Source organism: Drosophila obscura, unplaced genomic scaffold (assembly GCF_018151105.1).
Source record: "Drosophila obscura isolate BZ-5 IFL unplaced genomic scaffold, ASM1815110v1 contig_165, whole genome shotgun sequence".
In the NCBI taxonomy this organism is placed as follows: domain Eukaryota; kingdom Metazoa; phylum Arthropoda; class Insecta; order Diptera; family Drosophilidae; genus Drosophila; species Drosophila obscura.
In genome coordinates, this window is record NW_024542752.1 from 1,078,972 (window position 1) to 1,095,661 (window position 16,690).

Sequence of the window (16,690 nt, forward strand, 5' to 3'; positions counted from 1 at the left end):
GCGACAGCGCAGACACGAAGCTTTTTACCGTATGCAAGCAGTACATGACATATTAATCCAAGGTGGGACACATTACCATTAACGCTCTTCGTGTCGTAGATGCCTATATATGTACATATGTATGTAAAGATAGTTTTTTAGATTTGATTAAGATATTATGGACCAGCTGTTTGTAGAACCTAAGGAAAATGAGCTCTCAACAATCTAATCTGGGAAAATTTCGCTATCATTATATGCTTAGCCATAATGTAGGAACTTCCAATACTTAAATGAATGGTACGCTGTTGTAATATAAAAACAAAAACAAGTAACAAAAATCAGTTGTATTTGCATTTTCTAGACAATTATCATAAAATCCCAGTCGATGGGAATTACCTTACCTTATTACAAATACACTTTGTCCATGCAGCTGTGGAGGAGAGAAAAGTGCTTGCATTCTCTCCGAAAAATGCCACAGAGAATGAGAGAGTGAGAGGTGAAGATATAGAGAGCACACCGTCTGCATACTTCATGAATGAGATTTATGTTTAGATTTCAGTGTCACGTTTTGATCCACATTTCTAAATAAACGAATCAAATCAACGAATCAGCAGAGAAGCCAGCGTCAACGCTTACAAAGAATACAACAAAAGAGAGGGGGGATTTGATAGCGGGGGAGCGGAAGAGGTAGCGTATGGAAATGTGTCTGTCGCTGACAAAAGGGGAAATGGAAAGTGGAACTAGTGACGTAAGCGGTTACGCTATTGAACCGTTAGCTGTAATGATCATATGATTGAAAACGACGTAAAAATAGTCCCAAAGAAGATGCTCGCTCACCCATATTATAAAAGAAAACAGTAGTCACTGCTTATAGAGGCCACCCAAAAATAGCGAACATAACACACCACAACGTAACGCCGGAGAGGGTTAACGAACTCAAAACATAAACAAGACAGAAAATTGGGGTTTTGGCACCGCAGCTTTGAATACCCTTGCAGATCTGATCGATTGTGCCTGCCTATGAGGGCTAATATAGAAGTTCAGTCTAGATCCAATTTGGGTGTGCCCAATGATTTGCTAGGTAACTTTTTTGTATCCAACGTGAATCTAAACAGCCAATTGAGACTCCAGCTTTATATGTGGATACCTGAGGGGACGCCTATTTCAGGAGTACCTCAAACAATACCCTACACTCCAGTGATTATTTATGATTGCTTTTATGTGAAATCGAAGTTTGAATAATGCTGGCGCAACTCCCAAACCAATTCTCTGACGCAACAGAGTTAAGCGGAGCCGCAACGGAACCAGCGAAAAAACCCCACCACGAGCCGTCTGCGACTACGATCCAGTGGCAGGCGAACTTAACATAAAGGAAAGTTGGGAGACCTCGTTTACCTTTCCATACAAAAATCTCTACAAAATTTATTTATTAAATCTACGATAAAAAAAAAACAAGAGTGACAGACGCAACAGAAAGCTGTTGAGGTAGAAGACACTTAATAAGCGGAGTTGGAGATGCTCAGAAGCGCAGAGGTTATTATGTAAATGGGTCTGCAGTGCTACTATCTGGCTCTCACTTGTCTTTGCGCAACTTCTGGCTGGAGAGCTCGATGGCATCCAGCCAGAGCTTGAGATCGGCGGGCATCTCCGGTCGCTTGGCAGCCTCCGGGTATGTATTGAGCAGCTCCTGGACGTCGCAGTTGGTGATGCACTGCTTGGAGAGGGCGACGGCACGCACAAAGCCATCGGACAGGGTGACAAACTGCTGCTCCAGATAGATGGCCTTGTCGTCCCACCAGACTAGCTTCGTTTGGATCTTGTACGGATGGAATATGGGTATGGTGCGGCGATACCGCACGCTGCTTGCACCCTGCACGGCACCGCCGCGCCGTTGCCGTATGCGCTCATACAGACCCGTGAGGGCGTAGAAGTGGAAGCGGGCAAAGTCGAGTTCGCGCAGGTACCGGGCATTGTTCATGTGCCGGATAAAGATGTCCACATCCTGGGAGGTGCACAGACCGTAAATGGAGGTGCTCTCCGTTACCTTTCGCTTGCGCTGGAACAGCTTGCCGCCCAAAACGGTGAACACGCAGCGGATGAAGTAGTTCACATCCCAGATCACGTACAGTATCAGTAGAATCACTAGCCACGACATGGTTCGATCGATCTCTGGTTCCTTTCACACACTCTCGTTGTCTTTTGCTGTGGGACGGGATAGATGGGAAAACCTGTTAGGTGGTTGGTTGAGTCGCTTCAGCGAAAGTTTTGCAATTGACTTTGGCTCGCGTCCCGTTCCGTCCCGTCCCGTCCGGGCGTCTTGTCTACATCCAAAGTCCAAGCCGCGGGGCGGATGTCAAGCGTATGCACTGAACCCGCTGGTAGGCAGTGCGACAATTCCAGCTCTGGAAATCTACTTACGTTTGCAATAATAGATCCCCTCTCGCTCACACAAACACACACACACACACACACACACACACACAGAAAGACGCTCAGCTGGCGTGGATACACCGGAGAAACAGCAACCGTTGACTGGGCAAGGCCAGAGAAGACTGAACAGCGGCGTCACCGTCACCGCAGCGAAGAAAGCTGCCAAGCAGTCCAAAGTTGGAGAGTGGAGAGAAGAGCACTCGCAGCAGCAGCAAGCAGCAAGCAGCAGCAGCGGAGCGACAAGTGCAAAGGCCCGGAAAGTGAGCGGAGTGCCCACCTCTCAGAGAGCAGTAAGCAGTGCTTCTTGGGTGTTGTGTTGCATTCTTTCTCTTGTTTATGATAAATGCCGATGCAGAGTACTATATGCAAGGTAAACAAATGTAAGTATTTTCTTGTTGTTGCGCCTGCGGATCGATTGGTTTCCGATTGCGTTTCCGATGCCTAAGTAGGAGTGGAATAATCACGCGATCAATTAGCACATTTACGGGCAAATGTGGAAATGTGAAAATGCTGGGAATTACAAAGTTGACGATCGGCAAATACGTTGCTCCCGAACTATGAACATTTGTCAGGTTGTTAAACTGTAAATTACCCAAAAGGTAAAAGTTTCAAGTAAAGGGGCGGATATTAAATAAATCCGGAATCAGTCATCGAAAAACTCCTCTGCAGACACCGAGACACCGTTGCATGCATGTTCCAGAAGCATACTTTCGGGCGATTCAACCAGACAGAGATAGTGAGAGAGAGATAGTGAGAGAGAACCCGTTAAGCGGAGAGTTTTTCTTCTGTTTTACTAAACACAATCATTGTACATCATAATCTTACACACACTAGGGACTACCAATTGGGGTTGGGTTTTTGGATTTGGGGTTGGGGTTGGGTGTGTGTGTGTGTGTGTGGGTTTCGGTTTCGGTTTCAGACATGAATGATGATCATCATACATAAGATAAAGCTAGGGTTTAGGGGCGGACACTTACGCCTAGGGTCACTTGGACCTCTTAAACATGTATACATAGTACGAGTAGCACAGTTTTTGTTTTTGTTGTTGTTTTTTTGTTGTTCTCAGAAATAGCCCGCAAAACGTATCGGGAGAAACGTGGAGTTCCAGTTTCCCGCTCGGGCACTCCCGTCAGCAGCCGCTGCGTAGATTCTTGCTGGACATGTCATTGTACTCGATCCACTTGGACAGCTCTGGTGGCAGCGACGGCTTCAGCTTTGCACAGTGCCCCAGCGCTGTCACCGTCACCGTCGCTGTTTGTGTTGGTGTTGTCATCTCTGGCGCTGCTGCTGCTGCTGCTGCTGCATGTCCATTCTCCGCCAGAGAGGATTGGTCCATTGCTGGATTGCTGATGCCGCCGGTCACGCTCATTGGCTGCAGGCTAGCCGCCGTTCCGGGGGCCACCAGCCGCTCCATTGGCCGGAACTGGTCCGAGGCCGTTCGCGGCAGAAGCTCTGCCATTACCGCCTCCATGGACACGTCAATGACGCGCTGCCGACAAATGGCTATGCAGTGCACAAACTTGTCCGAGGGCCGCACAAAGCGGTGCTCCATGAACAGCGACTGCTCATCCCAGTACACGATCTGCAGGTGAACCCAGAGATAATGGAATTGGAGAATGCTGTGGGATGTGAGCCACAGGTGGGAGCCTGGAACACTCACCTTGGAGACAATGTTGAAGCGATGAAAGGGCCGTATGAAGCGACGATAGCGTATGGTGGCCGCGCCCTGGAACACGGATCCGCCCATGCCCGTGATGGTGCGATACAGATTGCTCCGCTCGTAGAAGTCCACGCGGGCAAAGTCCAGCTCCCGGAAGTAGCGGGCATTGTTCATGTGGTAGAGCAGCGTGTCCACATCGTTGGTGAGGCATAGACCTGGTGAGGGTCCGAGACCAACCATTAGTGCCACCCACAACGGGTTAGACTGGGACTCTCACTCACCGTTCACCGTGGTGGCGTCCAGTATGTGGCAGCGTCGCTTCACAAAACGCGCCAGCACCACACAAATGCACATGCGCAGGAAGTAGTGCAGCTCGAGCAGCCCGTAAAGGCCCACGATGACCAGGAGGCAGCCCAGCGCCAGGTAGCACAGCTGCTCCATAATCTAGCCGATGCTGGCACGGATGGCGGCTGTGGATTGTGGATTTGTGGCTGTGGCGTTAGGCCTGTAGCTGTAGTTGTAGCTGTTGTAGCTGTGATGTAGACGGTTTGCTGTAGGCGTTGGGCGTTGGGCGGTGGGCGGTGGGCTGGGTGCGTCTGGGGCCAGGGGCCTTGGTGCTGGAATAGTTCCGGAAACTGAAAGGAATGCGGTGGCGAGAGAACAAATGCCAATCAAAAATCGGAATCTAATTAGAGGAGGCGGAAGTAGGGTGGCGGTGGCCGGGGGCGGGCGGAAACCAATCAAGTGCTTGGTGGGTGTTTGGGCTGGTTGTGCTGGTTTTTGTCCTGGCTAAGCGATAGCCACACACAAATTAGGTCATTCCTTTCGCGGTACACATCTCTCACGGTAACCCGGAACCCAAAACGGAACCCTCATCAGGTGAGTGCAGGGAGCGATTCCTTGGATTGCCCAAAGCAGAAGCACACGCAGGACGACCCACGACCAACCCCCGATTTGTTGTTGTGGATGTCGCCTTCGCCCTCTGTCTGAGCACAGCAGCTGGAAAACTGATATTTCCACTTTTGGCTCTTTGTTAAATTTGGCCCCAAACAGGACAAACCGCCGCACGAAACTCACCAACAAAACCGAACTAAAAAAAAAAAAAGGCACTATATGTTATTTAAACGACACCAGGAGGAAAAGAAACAATTTCTATAAAGTCAAACGACGCGCCTACCACAGCGACAACAAGCGCACTGAAACGTACAAACGTATTTTTTTGTGTGTGTTTTTTTCTTTTGGCCAAAATGCTGCGGGTGCTTCTGCCTGCTGCTGCTGGTGCATCGCTGCTCAGTCACAGTCTCCGTCTCCGTCTCCGTCTAGGTCTCGGTTTCAGTCGCGAGGGGCGCCTCAACGACGCCTGCGCGCTGAGCGAAGTTCGACCCGTCCGTTTGTTCGGTGCGTTCGGACGGGTCGACATTTGCTCTCAGCTGACGTCCTCCTCACAGCAGCAGCAGCAGCGGCAGGCAGCAGCAGCTTTTAGACAACAACAAAACAAAAGCTCTTTCTTGGCTGGTAAGGGTTGAAACCTGTTGCCGTTGAGCAAAAGCTTTGGCTTTAATCTCAGACCGCTTCCTGATAGCGAGAAGAAGCTTCAGCCTCAGCCAAAGTTACTTGGCTGGTGGGGCTTCGAGCCTCATGTGGAGCATCTTCGGAAATGACCCTCGAGGTGTTTCGGTTTCCGCTTTCATGGCAAATAAACTTAGCTAGATAAACAGAGGGGGCGGCGCCCCAGAACAGTTCCCTCCAGTGGGATTGGGTTGCACTCTCTCCATAGCACTCTTTGAAGATACAGCATAGGGCGAGATGAACTGCATATAAATCATCGATCTACGCATTCTACGCTGAAGTACATCTGGAATGTCTTCGAACACTTTGAATAGTTCGGAAGTTTTCGAATATGTTCGGACACAGCCACGAGAGCCTTTTGCGCAGGAACTGTGCAGACAGGCAGCGGCAAATGCATAGTTCAAATAGAATTTCCATTAAATTATAAGTAATTCCAGAACAACCTAAGGGCTAGCCTTTGGTCTGCTGGCAATGTGGAATGGAAATTTGCCTTTTTGTCGGGTAAGAACACAACTTAGCTGTCGGCAAACACTAGTCAGAGCACACGCTATGCAAATACGGGAAGTTGACAAATATCAAAGCAAAAAGCAAAAATGACAAAAAAAAAGTTCGTAAGAATGCAATAAGGTCTATAGTCGAGTATTCCGACCGTAAAGATACCTCCGCTATTTGGATATTGTGGACAAGTGGCAAATATACAGAACAGCCCTGCCAGTTGTTCCATTCGAATGTATGGGGGAAAGCGATTGATCGATCGATATTAACAGTGACACATCGAAGGGGTCCGCCATTGGTTTCTATATTCTACATTTAATTTTGCTTTTTTTAAATGATTTTAATCTGCTTGCATTCTGTCTGCTGTTGCATACGATTCACACGATTTAGAAGTCACCTTTTGGCGGGGAATCTACGGTAGTAGCTCCCACGTCCCCTCCCCCGGTACGTGTATTCTAACCGGAAAAACAAAACAAAATACAAATGGCAATAAATAAAATCGACTAGCACCCTAGTCCGTCATTGCGCCCCCACTCATTGATTTTTGCTCTTCTCGTGTTGTGGGTTTTAGTTTTTTCATGATTTTTTTTTGTTTTTATTTTTAGCTTAAACAAATTGAAAAAAAAAAAACGTCCAAGCGCGTTAAGCTTTAAACTAGAATTGTGTTAGTTGTATTTTAGTTGTACTGTTTTTGTGGATTTAAGGACAAACGTAATTACGACAAAAGTGATTAAAGTATTTTAAGTGCTATGTACAGAGTGGTTGGGTGTTCCTGGGACGACCATATACCTATAGTATCCGCTCTTTATCGGCTCCCAGGCAAGCACCGGGAACGGGACGACTGGCAGGCACTCTCCCCGAGTCTCTGAGTCTACGGTTACTTCTGTTCAGTGCACCTCGGTCACGGCCCTCTCTCTTTGCGACTCTTTATATACTTCTCCTGCTTTCCATTTCGGGTTGGATGCCCCGTCCCTTTGCCTATATTCTTTCCTTACATATAACACAGGTTTAGCGCATAACAACAGTTTTTTTCCATTTCCATTTCCTTTTTCATTTTTTTTTTTTTGAGTTGAGTTTTCTGCGGTTGCCCAAGGACTCAAAAACAATCTGCTTTAAATCATGTTATAAACTAGAACTATATATTTCTGCATGTATCTAAGTGTTTTTGTGTGTGTGTGTGGGTTTTATGGTTTCTAGATTTAATTAAATCTAAGACATCATTATTTATATATGTACAAAAGGGAAGGGGGTTACGGGTTTGGGGGGGTTAAAGTGTGTGAATAACAACAACAAAAAAGAAAGTAAATTATAGGAGAAAAAAATTCTTGAAAAAAAGAAACGACGAATTCTTGGAGCAGTCTGCGGGTGGCGGGAGGGGAGTCATTCGGAGGACAGACAGTAGTTTATAGATCGATAGATATATATAGTAGGTATATATATATATATATATATATAAGTAGATAGATGGTAAAGTATTTTGGATAGTGTAAGTATATTTTCTGAATCCCTCTCTCTCTATCTCTCTCACTCTTACTCGCACTCTCCATTCTGCTCTAACTCCTGCTGTGGTTCTCACTCTCTCTCTCTCTCTCTCTCTCTCTCTCTATGACTCTCGCTCGGTTCTAGTCTTCGTTCGTTATGGATTGGATTGTATCATCCCATCCACTGACTATAAGGCATACAAAACACACAGATTTCCGACCAACTCCACACTCTGTGATCTCTCTCTCATCTCTCCTCTCTCTCTTACAAACTAAACCCTACAAATGGGGTCCATTCCGTTCCATTTTCAATCATCTTATACGCATCTATTCCATCCACAATCTGCAATTTTTAATTCAATTTCCGTTTTGTATTCTAAACATTCCGACGAATCCCTTCACAAAGTTCTGCACTGGAGCAGAAGAGCAGCGGAGCATCGGAGCAGCAGGCAGGCAGGCAGGCAGGCAGGCATCTCATTTCGTATCGTCGGGCTGGCAGAGGGCCTCAAAGTCGCAGCGTTCCACGTTGTCCGCATATAGGCGGCGTAGCGTGGCAAGCGAGCACAGATCCTCGTTTTGGGGGCAACCAGGCAGGCGGACGACACGCTCCTGGTGCATCACCAAAACACGGGGCGGCTCCTGCTCGCATCTGTCATACAAAAAAAGCATAAAATTAGCAGCTAGTTTTAAAGGGAGGCTGCTGTCCAGCAGTCCAGCAACTGCTGGCATGAACACTCGACTCACTCGTAGCGCAAAAATGCCAAGTTGGTCGCAAAGGCATCGATTTCACTGGTGCGCCAGAGACGCTCGCTGCCAAAATGCTTGTGGGTGAGTGCCTCCTTGTCCTTGGCCAGACCGAGATGGGCCAGTAGCTTCAGCAGTGTGCCCGAGTGAGTGAAGTAGAACGTGGCATTGGCACGCATGGAGGCCTGGGAGATTGGGCTGTGGGGGAATTGTTTATAGTGAATGCCACAAAGGAAAAGGAATCGCCACGCGGACGCGCACTCACTCGATGGCTGCAAACATATCTGCTATCGCCGGACAGGCAATGCGATGGGTCAGCTCATAGCCATAGCCATCGTTCCAATAGTACTCCAGATCCTTGGCAAACTCCAAAGCCTTCAAGCTATCCACATCAAAGAAGCTGCACCAGACGGACTCGCGCTGCCTCCGACGCTGCCAGGATGTCTCGAACGCACACACCATATACATGAGCTCCACATCCTCGGCCTGCAGATCCGGCAACTGAGTGCTGCCCCGCACATGCTCCACTGCTGACTGCATCTCCGGCTCATCGGTGAACCGGCGTGCATTAATAAATGTTTCGGGATTCTTATCGACGTCAGTTCTCCATCTATCGCAGAGTTTATAGAACTAAACAAAAGAAAAGATACAGAAGAGTGGAATTAGTGGAGTCAAGAGTTTATTGCGGGGTATCCCCCAAATAAAGGGATATATTCCCACCCCATTCCAGAGATATGTAGTTCCTATCTTAGCCACAGCTACTAAGCTACTAAGCTACTACTAATATATATTTATATGGTTAAGACGAGATGTAAACTGTTTTGTATACCTGGCGTGGGACTGTAGATCGCGACCATGTTGTCCACAAATCCCACTGCCAGCTGCGCCTTGTACGCATGGAAGGATATACAGGTGGGATGTCCTATCTTGGGCCCAATGAATCCCTCGTTGGTCCGCAGCACCTTCTGCAGATCGCCCTTCAGCGAGTAGATGCAGATCTTTGTGGCATTGCCACACGCGACAGTGCCCTCGATCTGGTGGCTGGATATGGCTGTGATATCGCTGCCAGCATCCCACTGGTACAGCACCCTATCACCGGTGCCGATGGGGAATCTAGCACCGCCATTCCGCACATCCACCACACTGATCGTTCCGTTCTCACAGCCGGCCACCAGATGCGGTTCGTTTGGTCGCATGTACGCGTGCAGTATGGGCGCATCGTGGCGTCGCGGCTTGTACACACAGACGGGGGCATAGCGTGTGGCACAGCGCATGTCGATCAGCTGCACGCTGCCATCCTCGCAGCCCGCGAGTATCAGTTCACAGCTCTGGTTGGGCAAATAGGGGCTCAGCACACGGACGGTCGTCTCGTTGCGTCGCAGCTGGATGTCGCTCAGTCGCAGCTCCCGCTCCACGTCCCAGATGCGCAAGAAACGGCAACCGCCGCCCCCCACCACCAGACGTTGGCTGTACTGCTGCCAGGCCGTGATGATGCTGGAGCTGGCCAAACTGCTGGGCGATCCGCCGCCGCCGCCGCCTGTCTGATCGGCGGTGGCCTTGCCGATGGTTCCGCCGCTTCCCGCGATGCTGGTGCGCTGTCGTCCGGTCGATCCTGGACCAGTGCCAGTGCCTGTGCCTGTACCCGTCTGCTGGCTGGCGCTGTTGGCCGGCGCCAGGGCTGTCCAGGCGGTGACGAGGCGAGATCTGGGCTGCTGATACTGCATCGATCCAGGTCCAAGTGCAGGTGCATCCTCGCCCAGTGGCGGTGGCTGCCACACCCTCACGATGCCATCATCGTGGGCCACCAGTGTGAGGGCCTGATCCTGGGCATTCAGGAACTCAATGCTGCTGACACGCGCGAACGTGGGCACGGCCGTCAGTCCGGCCAGGCCCGACGAGTGCTTGCGGGGCGTGCTGCCGTTCAGGGATGAGGATGAGCCGGAGGTTGAGCCTGAGCCACTGCCGCCACTGGTGCCCGTGGCGGTGCCGGCGCCGTGGCCTGCCAACGCCTCGGCGGCATACGTGCGCACCGAGTTCCACACAAAATCGTAGACGAGCACCTTCTCGCGATAGGCTACGGCTATCTGGGACTCGTAGGGCAGCAGCTTCACAATCGATGGCGTAAATTGGGTCTTCCGGCTCCAGCTGCAGACGTCGTACCCAAACTGATCGGAGCTCTGGCCATGCTGTCCAGGCCGCCGTGACTGGCCCATGCTGCTGCGGTTAAGTTCGCTTTGCTCGCTTTGCTGGCTCTGTGGGCGTCGCGCCTGTCGGCGGATCAGTTCGTTGCGCTGGTAGCGATAGCGACGCGTGCGCAGCTCGTGGGAATTGCGATCAATGGGATAGCGCTGCTCCCCCTCCGCACTGCCGTCCGCGGAGCTGTAGCGATGCTTGCCCGGACGCGTAAAGTAGGAGATGGCCCACGGTATGAACTCCGTCTGGATAATGGGTTGCAGCGCCTGGCCATGGCTGCCATGGCCCTTGCCCGGCTCGTGGTAGTGATTGCTCTCGCTGCCGCTGCTCCTAGCCGAATGGCTGCCACCGGCTGTCTCCCCTCCAAGTGCGGGTCCCAGTCCGCCGGCCGCTGCTCCGCCGCCGCCACCGCCACGGACATATGCCGGTCCGCTGTCAGTCTCATCGTTGATCGAGCTGGTCCGCAACTTGCGCTGCAATATCATTTGCGGATCCCCCGATGCGACGCCACCGGCGGCTCCTCCGCCACTGGCGCTGCCCGACAGCCGCAGCTTTTGGGCCCAGTGGCTGGCACCCACCGTGGTACCGGCGCCGCCGCCTGCGCCCGCATTGCCGCCGGTGTTGCAGCCCACAGGCGGCGATTGGCCGCCGGCCGCGACACCCCCGAGGTAGGTGACCCGCGTGTTGGGACTGGGCGGCAGACTGACGCTCAAGCTGTTGCACTTCTCGGAGGCGGTGGCCATGGTGGCCTCCTTGGCGGCCATAATCGGACAGAGGGCGGTGTCGCGTACATGATGGACAATCTTTTGGGCGGTGGCCGCCACCTGGGGGAACGGATCCTGGGCGAGCTGGCAGATGCCCAGCCACAGCTTGGTGAAGATCGATTGGAAGGGGATGCTGTTGGTGCCTCCGACCACGACGCCAGTTGCCGCTCCCGCTCCCACGCCCACACCGCCCACAGAACCGGAGCGTTCGCCGCTGCTTTTGCCGGCTCGACTGGATCCTGCTGCGGCTCCTGCCGCTGCTCCTCCTGCAGCTGGCAGACCCAGGGTGGCCGAACCGGACCCAGAGCCGGTGCCCATGTTCGAAATGGAACTGGAGCTAACGCCGCGTCGCATCGTCACATGCCGCTCCAGGCTGTGGGTGGACGAGGCGAGGGCATGTGCGCCCGTGGGCAGGGCATTGCCGCCTTGGAGCATCACAAAGGTGGAGGCGGCATGGCTGCTGCGCATGTGCTCGGCCAGATAGACGGCCACAAACTGTGACTCGAAGAGCAGCACCATCCACTGTAGGGCGGCGGCCAGCTCCAGGCGCACCAGCGGCGACATGTCCTCCCCGACAGTCTCCAGCAGAGTGATGGCAATGATCCGATCGATGTTGTTCGCCTGCTGCTCGCTGCGGTCCGTCACGGAGCTGATGAAGGTGCCCAGCGCAAAGACAGCGGCGGCCCGCACTTCGGGTATCGAGTCCCGCAGCAGGACATAAAGCTTCTCGTGGGCCAGATCGCGGGCCCCCGACCAGCGGGCCTTCTCGAAGTTCTGCCACAGCATGCCCAAGCAGATGGCCAGCCACTGGCGCAGCAGCCAGCTGTGATCGTTCAGCTGCTCCAGGCAGATGGAGAGCAGCGGTCCCTGCAGGGCGCTCGTCTGGCCGAGCAGGAAATTGTGCACGATGGAGGCCAGCACAAAGGCGGAGAGGCTGCGGTGCTCCTTGGAGACGCTGGTGTCCTGCAGCACGGACAGAAAGTACTTGTACTCCTTGACCAGATCCACCTGGCAGCTGGGATCCACGGCCAGTATCTTGGCCCAAATGAAGACCAGCACCGGGCGCAGTTCGCGCGTTGAGCTCTGCAACAGTTTGAGGACATACGGAAAGATGCCCACGCCCAGGGCCAGATTGACGGCCCAGGGTCCGAGGTCCAGGAAGCGTGATAACAGCTCCAGGGCACGCAAACGATGCACCTGCGACAGCAGCACCTGCAGCACAATCGGCAGCTGTTCGGGCGGTGTGCGCGACTCCGACTCCGAGTCCAGCCACACCTGAAAGGCGGTCAACTGATGCTCAAAGAACGGCAGCTGGCGATACGGTGCGCTATGGTCCAGTATCTCTGGCAGCTGCTGCAGCGCCAGATCCACCACCAGATCCCAGGCCTTCCACATCGGATGGCGATAGCAGGGCGGCAGTGCTGGCAGCGAGACGGGCGTACAGTCGTGACTCCTTAGGATTCGCTCCGCAAGCAGAAAGTTCCGAAAGAGGCTGGCCACCAGCAGATCCTGGCGGAACAGACGCTGGAACAGCTCACGGGGCAGCGTATTCCAGGCTATCGTGTCCGTGATGGCCGTAAATATCCAGTTGAGTTCACCCATCATGGTGCGTCTGTCGTTGACTTTGCCTGCGAAAGCAGAGAGCACACAGAGTGTCAGTCTGGAGTCACGTGCGGGGTTGGATCAAAGACAATATAAGTATAAGATACATAACGCCAAATTTTTGCAGCCCGAATTTTGCATGCTGGCTCTAGAGCTGGCTCCAGGCTCTCTTGCAATTTTTTAGAGAGAGAGAGAGAGCGCTCTAGAGTCTAGAGCCAGCCGCTCTCTTGTATGCATACAGCAGGCACACGAAGTTGGTTCTTTGCCGATGCGAGATCCGAGCCGAGTCGTCGCGACGCCTGCATGTGTGCACATGCATACGTTTTTTACGCATCTTGTACTTATATTGTCTTTGGTTGGATCTTACCTGGTATCTTGTCAATCAGTTCGCTTTGGATGCGCGGCACCATGCCCAGCTTCTCCTGCATCGCATACCACTTGAGGGCAATGTTAATGGGCGTGGTCAGACAACTGGTGAAGAGATCGGCCGGCAGTTGGGCATTCATCGGCAGTATCTCGTTGGCGGCACACGCGGCCAAATGTATGCAGTTCTTGTAGCTGACCAGCTGCGTCGGCAGCTGTACATTGATGGAGCCAGAGGAGGCGGCAGCGGATCCAGAGCCGGGTATAGAGCCAGGCTGGAGATGGGCCATGCCACGCTGCTGGGCAATGGCCAGAGCCTTCTCCAGCTCGTGCTCATGCTGTTCGGCATACGGCTGGAACGAGTTGATGATGATGCCCGCATTGGAGCAGTCGTACACATAGATCGAGGGCGCCGACATCCATGTGATCAGCTCAAAGATGCTCAGGGGTATGTACTGGGTGAAGGTCTTGTTGAATACCCAAATCTCGCCATTGGCCGTCGGCTTGGGCACCCCATGGCCATTGTAGTGGAAGAGGATGCGCTCCCCCTTTGCATTGCGACGCAGCGAGGTGCAGAGCTTCTTCACATCATCGACGGTGGGGTCATGGCACTTCTTGTAGCGGGCGCGCGGCTGCCAGCGTTCGTATTGCATCTGTAGATTGCTGCCGATCAGCTCCATGGCCTTTGGCGGCGACACAGAGCTGGGATCGATCCAGCATTCGAGGCGGGAGCAGGGCTGGATCTTCACCACATCCGGCGGATCCACACCAATGTTCAGGCAGAGCACCAGCGCCACGCTGGCCGTCTTCATGCGCTCCCGTATACGCCATGCCTGACGCTCGTACTTCAGTCCCTCGATGAGCTCCAGATGCCGCTTGGCGTTGAATGAGAACGAGATGCGCGAGTCCTCGTGCTCGCTATGGCCAAAATGGAAGCTGCTGGGCACCACATCAAAGTGGAAGAGCTGGACGAGCAGCGAAGGTCCACCGGCAAACTGGCTGCGCTCACCATCGCGCTCGCCACGATCACGTTCCCATTCGCGCTCCCATTCCCGCTCCCACTCCCGTTCCCATTCGCGTTCATTTGGCGGCCGGTTCGAGGAGGCGATTGTCTTGTTATTGGGATTGGATGGCCCGTCCTGGCCAATCATCAGGCTGCCAATGTCGACGGCGCTCCCATTGCTGCTGCTGTTGTTGCTGTTGTTGCTATTGTTGCTGTTCGTGCGGTTATTGGCGAACAGAAGCGGTTCACCGCCACCATTACTGCCACCGCCACCGCCGCCGCCACCTCCGCTATTGTTGCTGCTTTCATCGACGCCCACGGCGGCGGCGGCGGCATCTGCGTTGGAGGAGGAGGCTGCACTGGGCATGGCGCTGTAACGCGACTCGAGCATGCTTCAATTTTGGATTCACACGCACACACGTACACACACACTCAATATCCGAGTCACACACGGTGTGTGTGGGGTGTTGTTGGGGCGTAGGGGGCTGTCGGACTGTGCTTGGGGAGGCCTTGGTCTAGGCACGGGACATCCCCGTGACGCGAGGGCGATTACGTCTCCGATTGCAGTTTCAGCGACAGAATCCGTTTTTCTCAGCGACAACTGCGATGACTGCTGCACATAACCAAACACTTTTCGCACTCTCGCACATAACACACACACACGCAGCTACATATATTATACACTCACACACACAAACACACGCACGCAGTCGACTCGACTGCCTTTTCGACGGCTACGGACAGACCAAGATTCGATTCGTCGTCGCCTCACGTTTTGACGTTTTACAATTCACCCGAAACCCGATGTGCAGTTCTAAAAAAATCTTTTGGTTCCGATGCCGCGCGTTGGCCTACAAATGGTTAACTCAATTGCTGCTCCAGTCAAAATACGCATTTACGGGACATACACGCATACAGGCGCACTTCATGTCACACTCTTTTCCTCTTCGCGTTTCGTTTCGTTGTGCAGCGTTGCCAGACTGACTCAGGAAAAATATCGCGCGCGCCCCATTTAAATTTAAATATAATTTTTAAAACTGTAATACTACTCACCCTAAGCACAGGATCCCGATACACAGGCCGGGGATAACGCATCGCGTGTACACGATGACGCCCAAACAGACCCGTTGCAAAGCTCTGGGCGCTCATGAGCGTCCTCTGGGTGGCCGTAAATTTCATGTAGTACCAGGCTGGGTCGTACATATCAGGCAATAGCGCGGGGAAGCGCAACTGCATTCGTTCGGCCAGCTCGATCAGTTCATCCTCGCCCTCGGCCACCAGCAGCTTCTCATCCTCGACGGCGTTCAGGTGCCCCCAGCTCCAGTTACGGAGCTGCTCCATTTCGGCCGGGCAGAGATTAGGATGTGGCTGGCTGAGCAGGCGCTGCTGCAACTCGACCAGACGCTGCTGGGCGCGCAAAATGACCTTCTTGCTGGGATTGCGGGTGCCATGGCGAATGACCGACCAGATTCGAGTGGGGTGGCAGCCTTGCTTGGCGAAACCGGTGGAGAGAAGAGATGGAATGGAATTCGTGAAATCAGCTGTTGGAGCGGCTCAATATAACAATACCCACCCGCATATTGCGGCGGCGTCTCGTCATAATTGGCTATGGCCCTATAGGGCGTCTTGGTGGACAAGTGCCGCTCTATGTCTTCCCGCTGAAGACTGCTGCAAGCCTGGGTATCGGGATCGGCTAATACTGCCCGCTCCTGTGGCAGTACCAGTACTAAAGTAGCCAGCAGAAGTGGCAGCAACAGAATTGGGAATGGTTTTAGCATTTTTCCGGATAGGCGGAAAAACTTGTCAGAAGTAAAACCAAAAAGTTGGTACAACAAAAACGAAACAAATCAAAACATTAAAAATGAGACTTGCACACGCACGCGAAGAAACACACGAATCGAGGGACACAGAGCAGACAAGCAGATGAACATGGGATTAAAAGGGAGGCTGCGTAAAGTAAACACGCAAAAGAGAATGGGCAAGTGCGTGAGAGTGGCAGCATTGCACAGAATGACCAAGGCTGCCAGGTACTCAGAAAAATACCAACAATTTCACGTTTTTGGTATCTAATTGTTGGATTATATTAATATTATTATTGTGTTTCAAACGTTTAATAAAACGAAATATTTATTAAAAACTCGCTTCCTAACCATTTTTGTAAAACGCCTATCGATATATTTAAGCCAAAAATGCTGTGTGTTCACATTCGCCAGCACTGGCCAATAGTGTGACCGTTTGGCGATAGAAAACACTGAAAAACGTTTATTTAAATTCGAATCGATACAACTTTGATGAGGGCTTTACACATATTCTACCACCGTCCTTATCGCGACTGATGCGCCACTGTAATATTTTGCTTAATTTTTGGTATCTTTCCCGCTCTTTGCACACTGCACGCCAACAAGTG

The 16,690-nt window shown here is 52.4% G+C and overlaps 5 protein-coding genes across 5 annotated transcripts; all 5 read right to left on the bottom strand.

Annotated features, from left to right (window-relative positions):
- Positions 1-1,371: 1,371 nt before the first annotated feature.
- LOC111077431 (protein THEM6) lies at positions 1,372-2,474 on the bottom strand. The gene is made up of 2 exons (XM_022371707.2): positions 2,398-2,474; positions 1,372-2,181 (listed from the first exon to the last, which is right to left on the bottom strand). The coding sequence occupies exon 2, from the start codon at positions 2,132-2,134 to the stop codon at positions 1,553-1,555; it is 582 nt and encodes a 193-aa protein (XP_022227399.2). The 5' UTR covers positions 2,135-2,181; positions 2,398-2,474; the 3' UTR covers positions 1,372-1,552.
- A 709-nt stretch (positions 2,475-3,183) lies between these two features.
- LOC111077436 (protein THEM6) lies at positions 3,184-4,590 on the bottom strand. The gene is made up of 3 exons (XM_022371711.2): positions 4,351-4,590; positions 4,070-4,284; positions 3,184-3,991 (listed from the first exon to the last, which is right to left on the bottom strand). The coding sequence occupies exons 1-3, from the start codon at positions 4,508-4,510 to the stop codon at positions 3,539-3,541; spliced, it is 828 nt and encodes a 275-aa protein (XP_022227403.1). The 5' UTR covers positions 4,511-4,590; the 3' UTR covers positions 3,184-3,538.
- A 3,498-nt stretch (positions 4,591-8,088) lies between these two features.
- Positions 8,089-8,898, bottom strand: LOC121403783 (multiple inositol polyphosphate phosphatase 1). Its single transcript, XM_022371732.2, has 3 exons — positions 8,624-8,898; positions 8,359-8,556; positions 8,089-8,263 (listed from the first exon to the last, which is right to left on the bottom strand). Exons 1-3 carry the CDS (start codon positions 8,896-8,898, stop codon positions 8,089-8,091), a joined length of 648 nt encoding a protein of 215 aa, XP_022227424.2.
- On the bottom strand, positions 8,896-15,171 carry LOC111077452 (regulatory-associated protein of mTOR). Its single transcript, XM_022371731.2, has 3 exons — positions 13,285-15,171; positions 9,188-12,943; positions 8,896-8,988 (listed from the first exon to the last, which is right to left on the bottom strand). The coding sequence occupies exons 1-3, from the start codon at positions 14,672-14,674 to the stop codon at positions 8,981-8,983; spliced, it is 5,154 nt and encodes a 1,717-aa protein (XP_022227423.2). The 5' UTR covers positions 14,675-15,171; the 3' UTR covers positions 8,896-8,980.
- A 161-nt stretch (positions 15,172-15,332) lies between these two features.
- Positions 15,333-16,061, bottom strand: LOC121403888 (multiple inositol polyphosphate phosphatase 1-like). The gene is made up of 3 exons (XM_041591977.1): positions 15,857-16,061; positions 15,408-15,824; positions 15,333-15,337 (listed from the first exon to the last, which is right to left on the bottom strand). Exons 1-3 carry the CDS (start codon positions 16,059-16,061, stop codon positions 15,333-15,335), a joined length of 627 nt encoding a protein of 208 aa, XP_041447911.1.
- Positions 16,062-16,690: the final 629 nt, after the last annotated feature.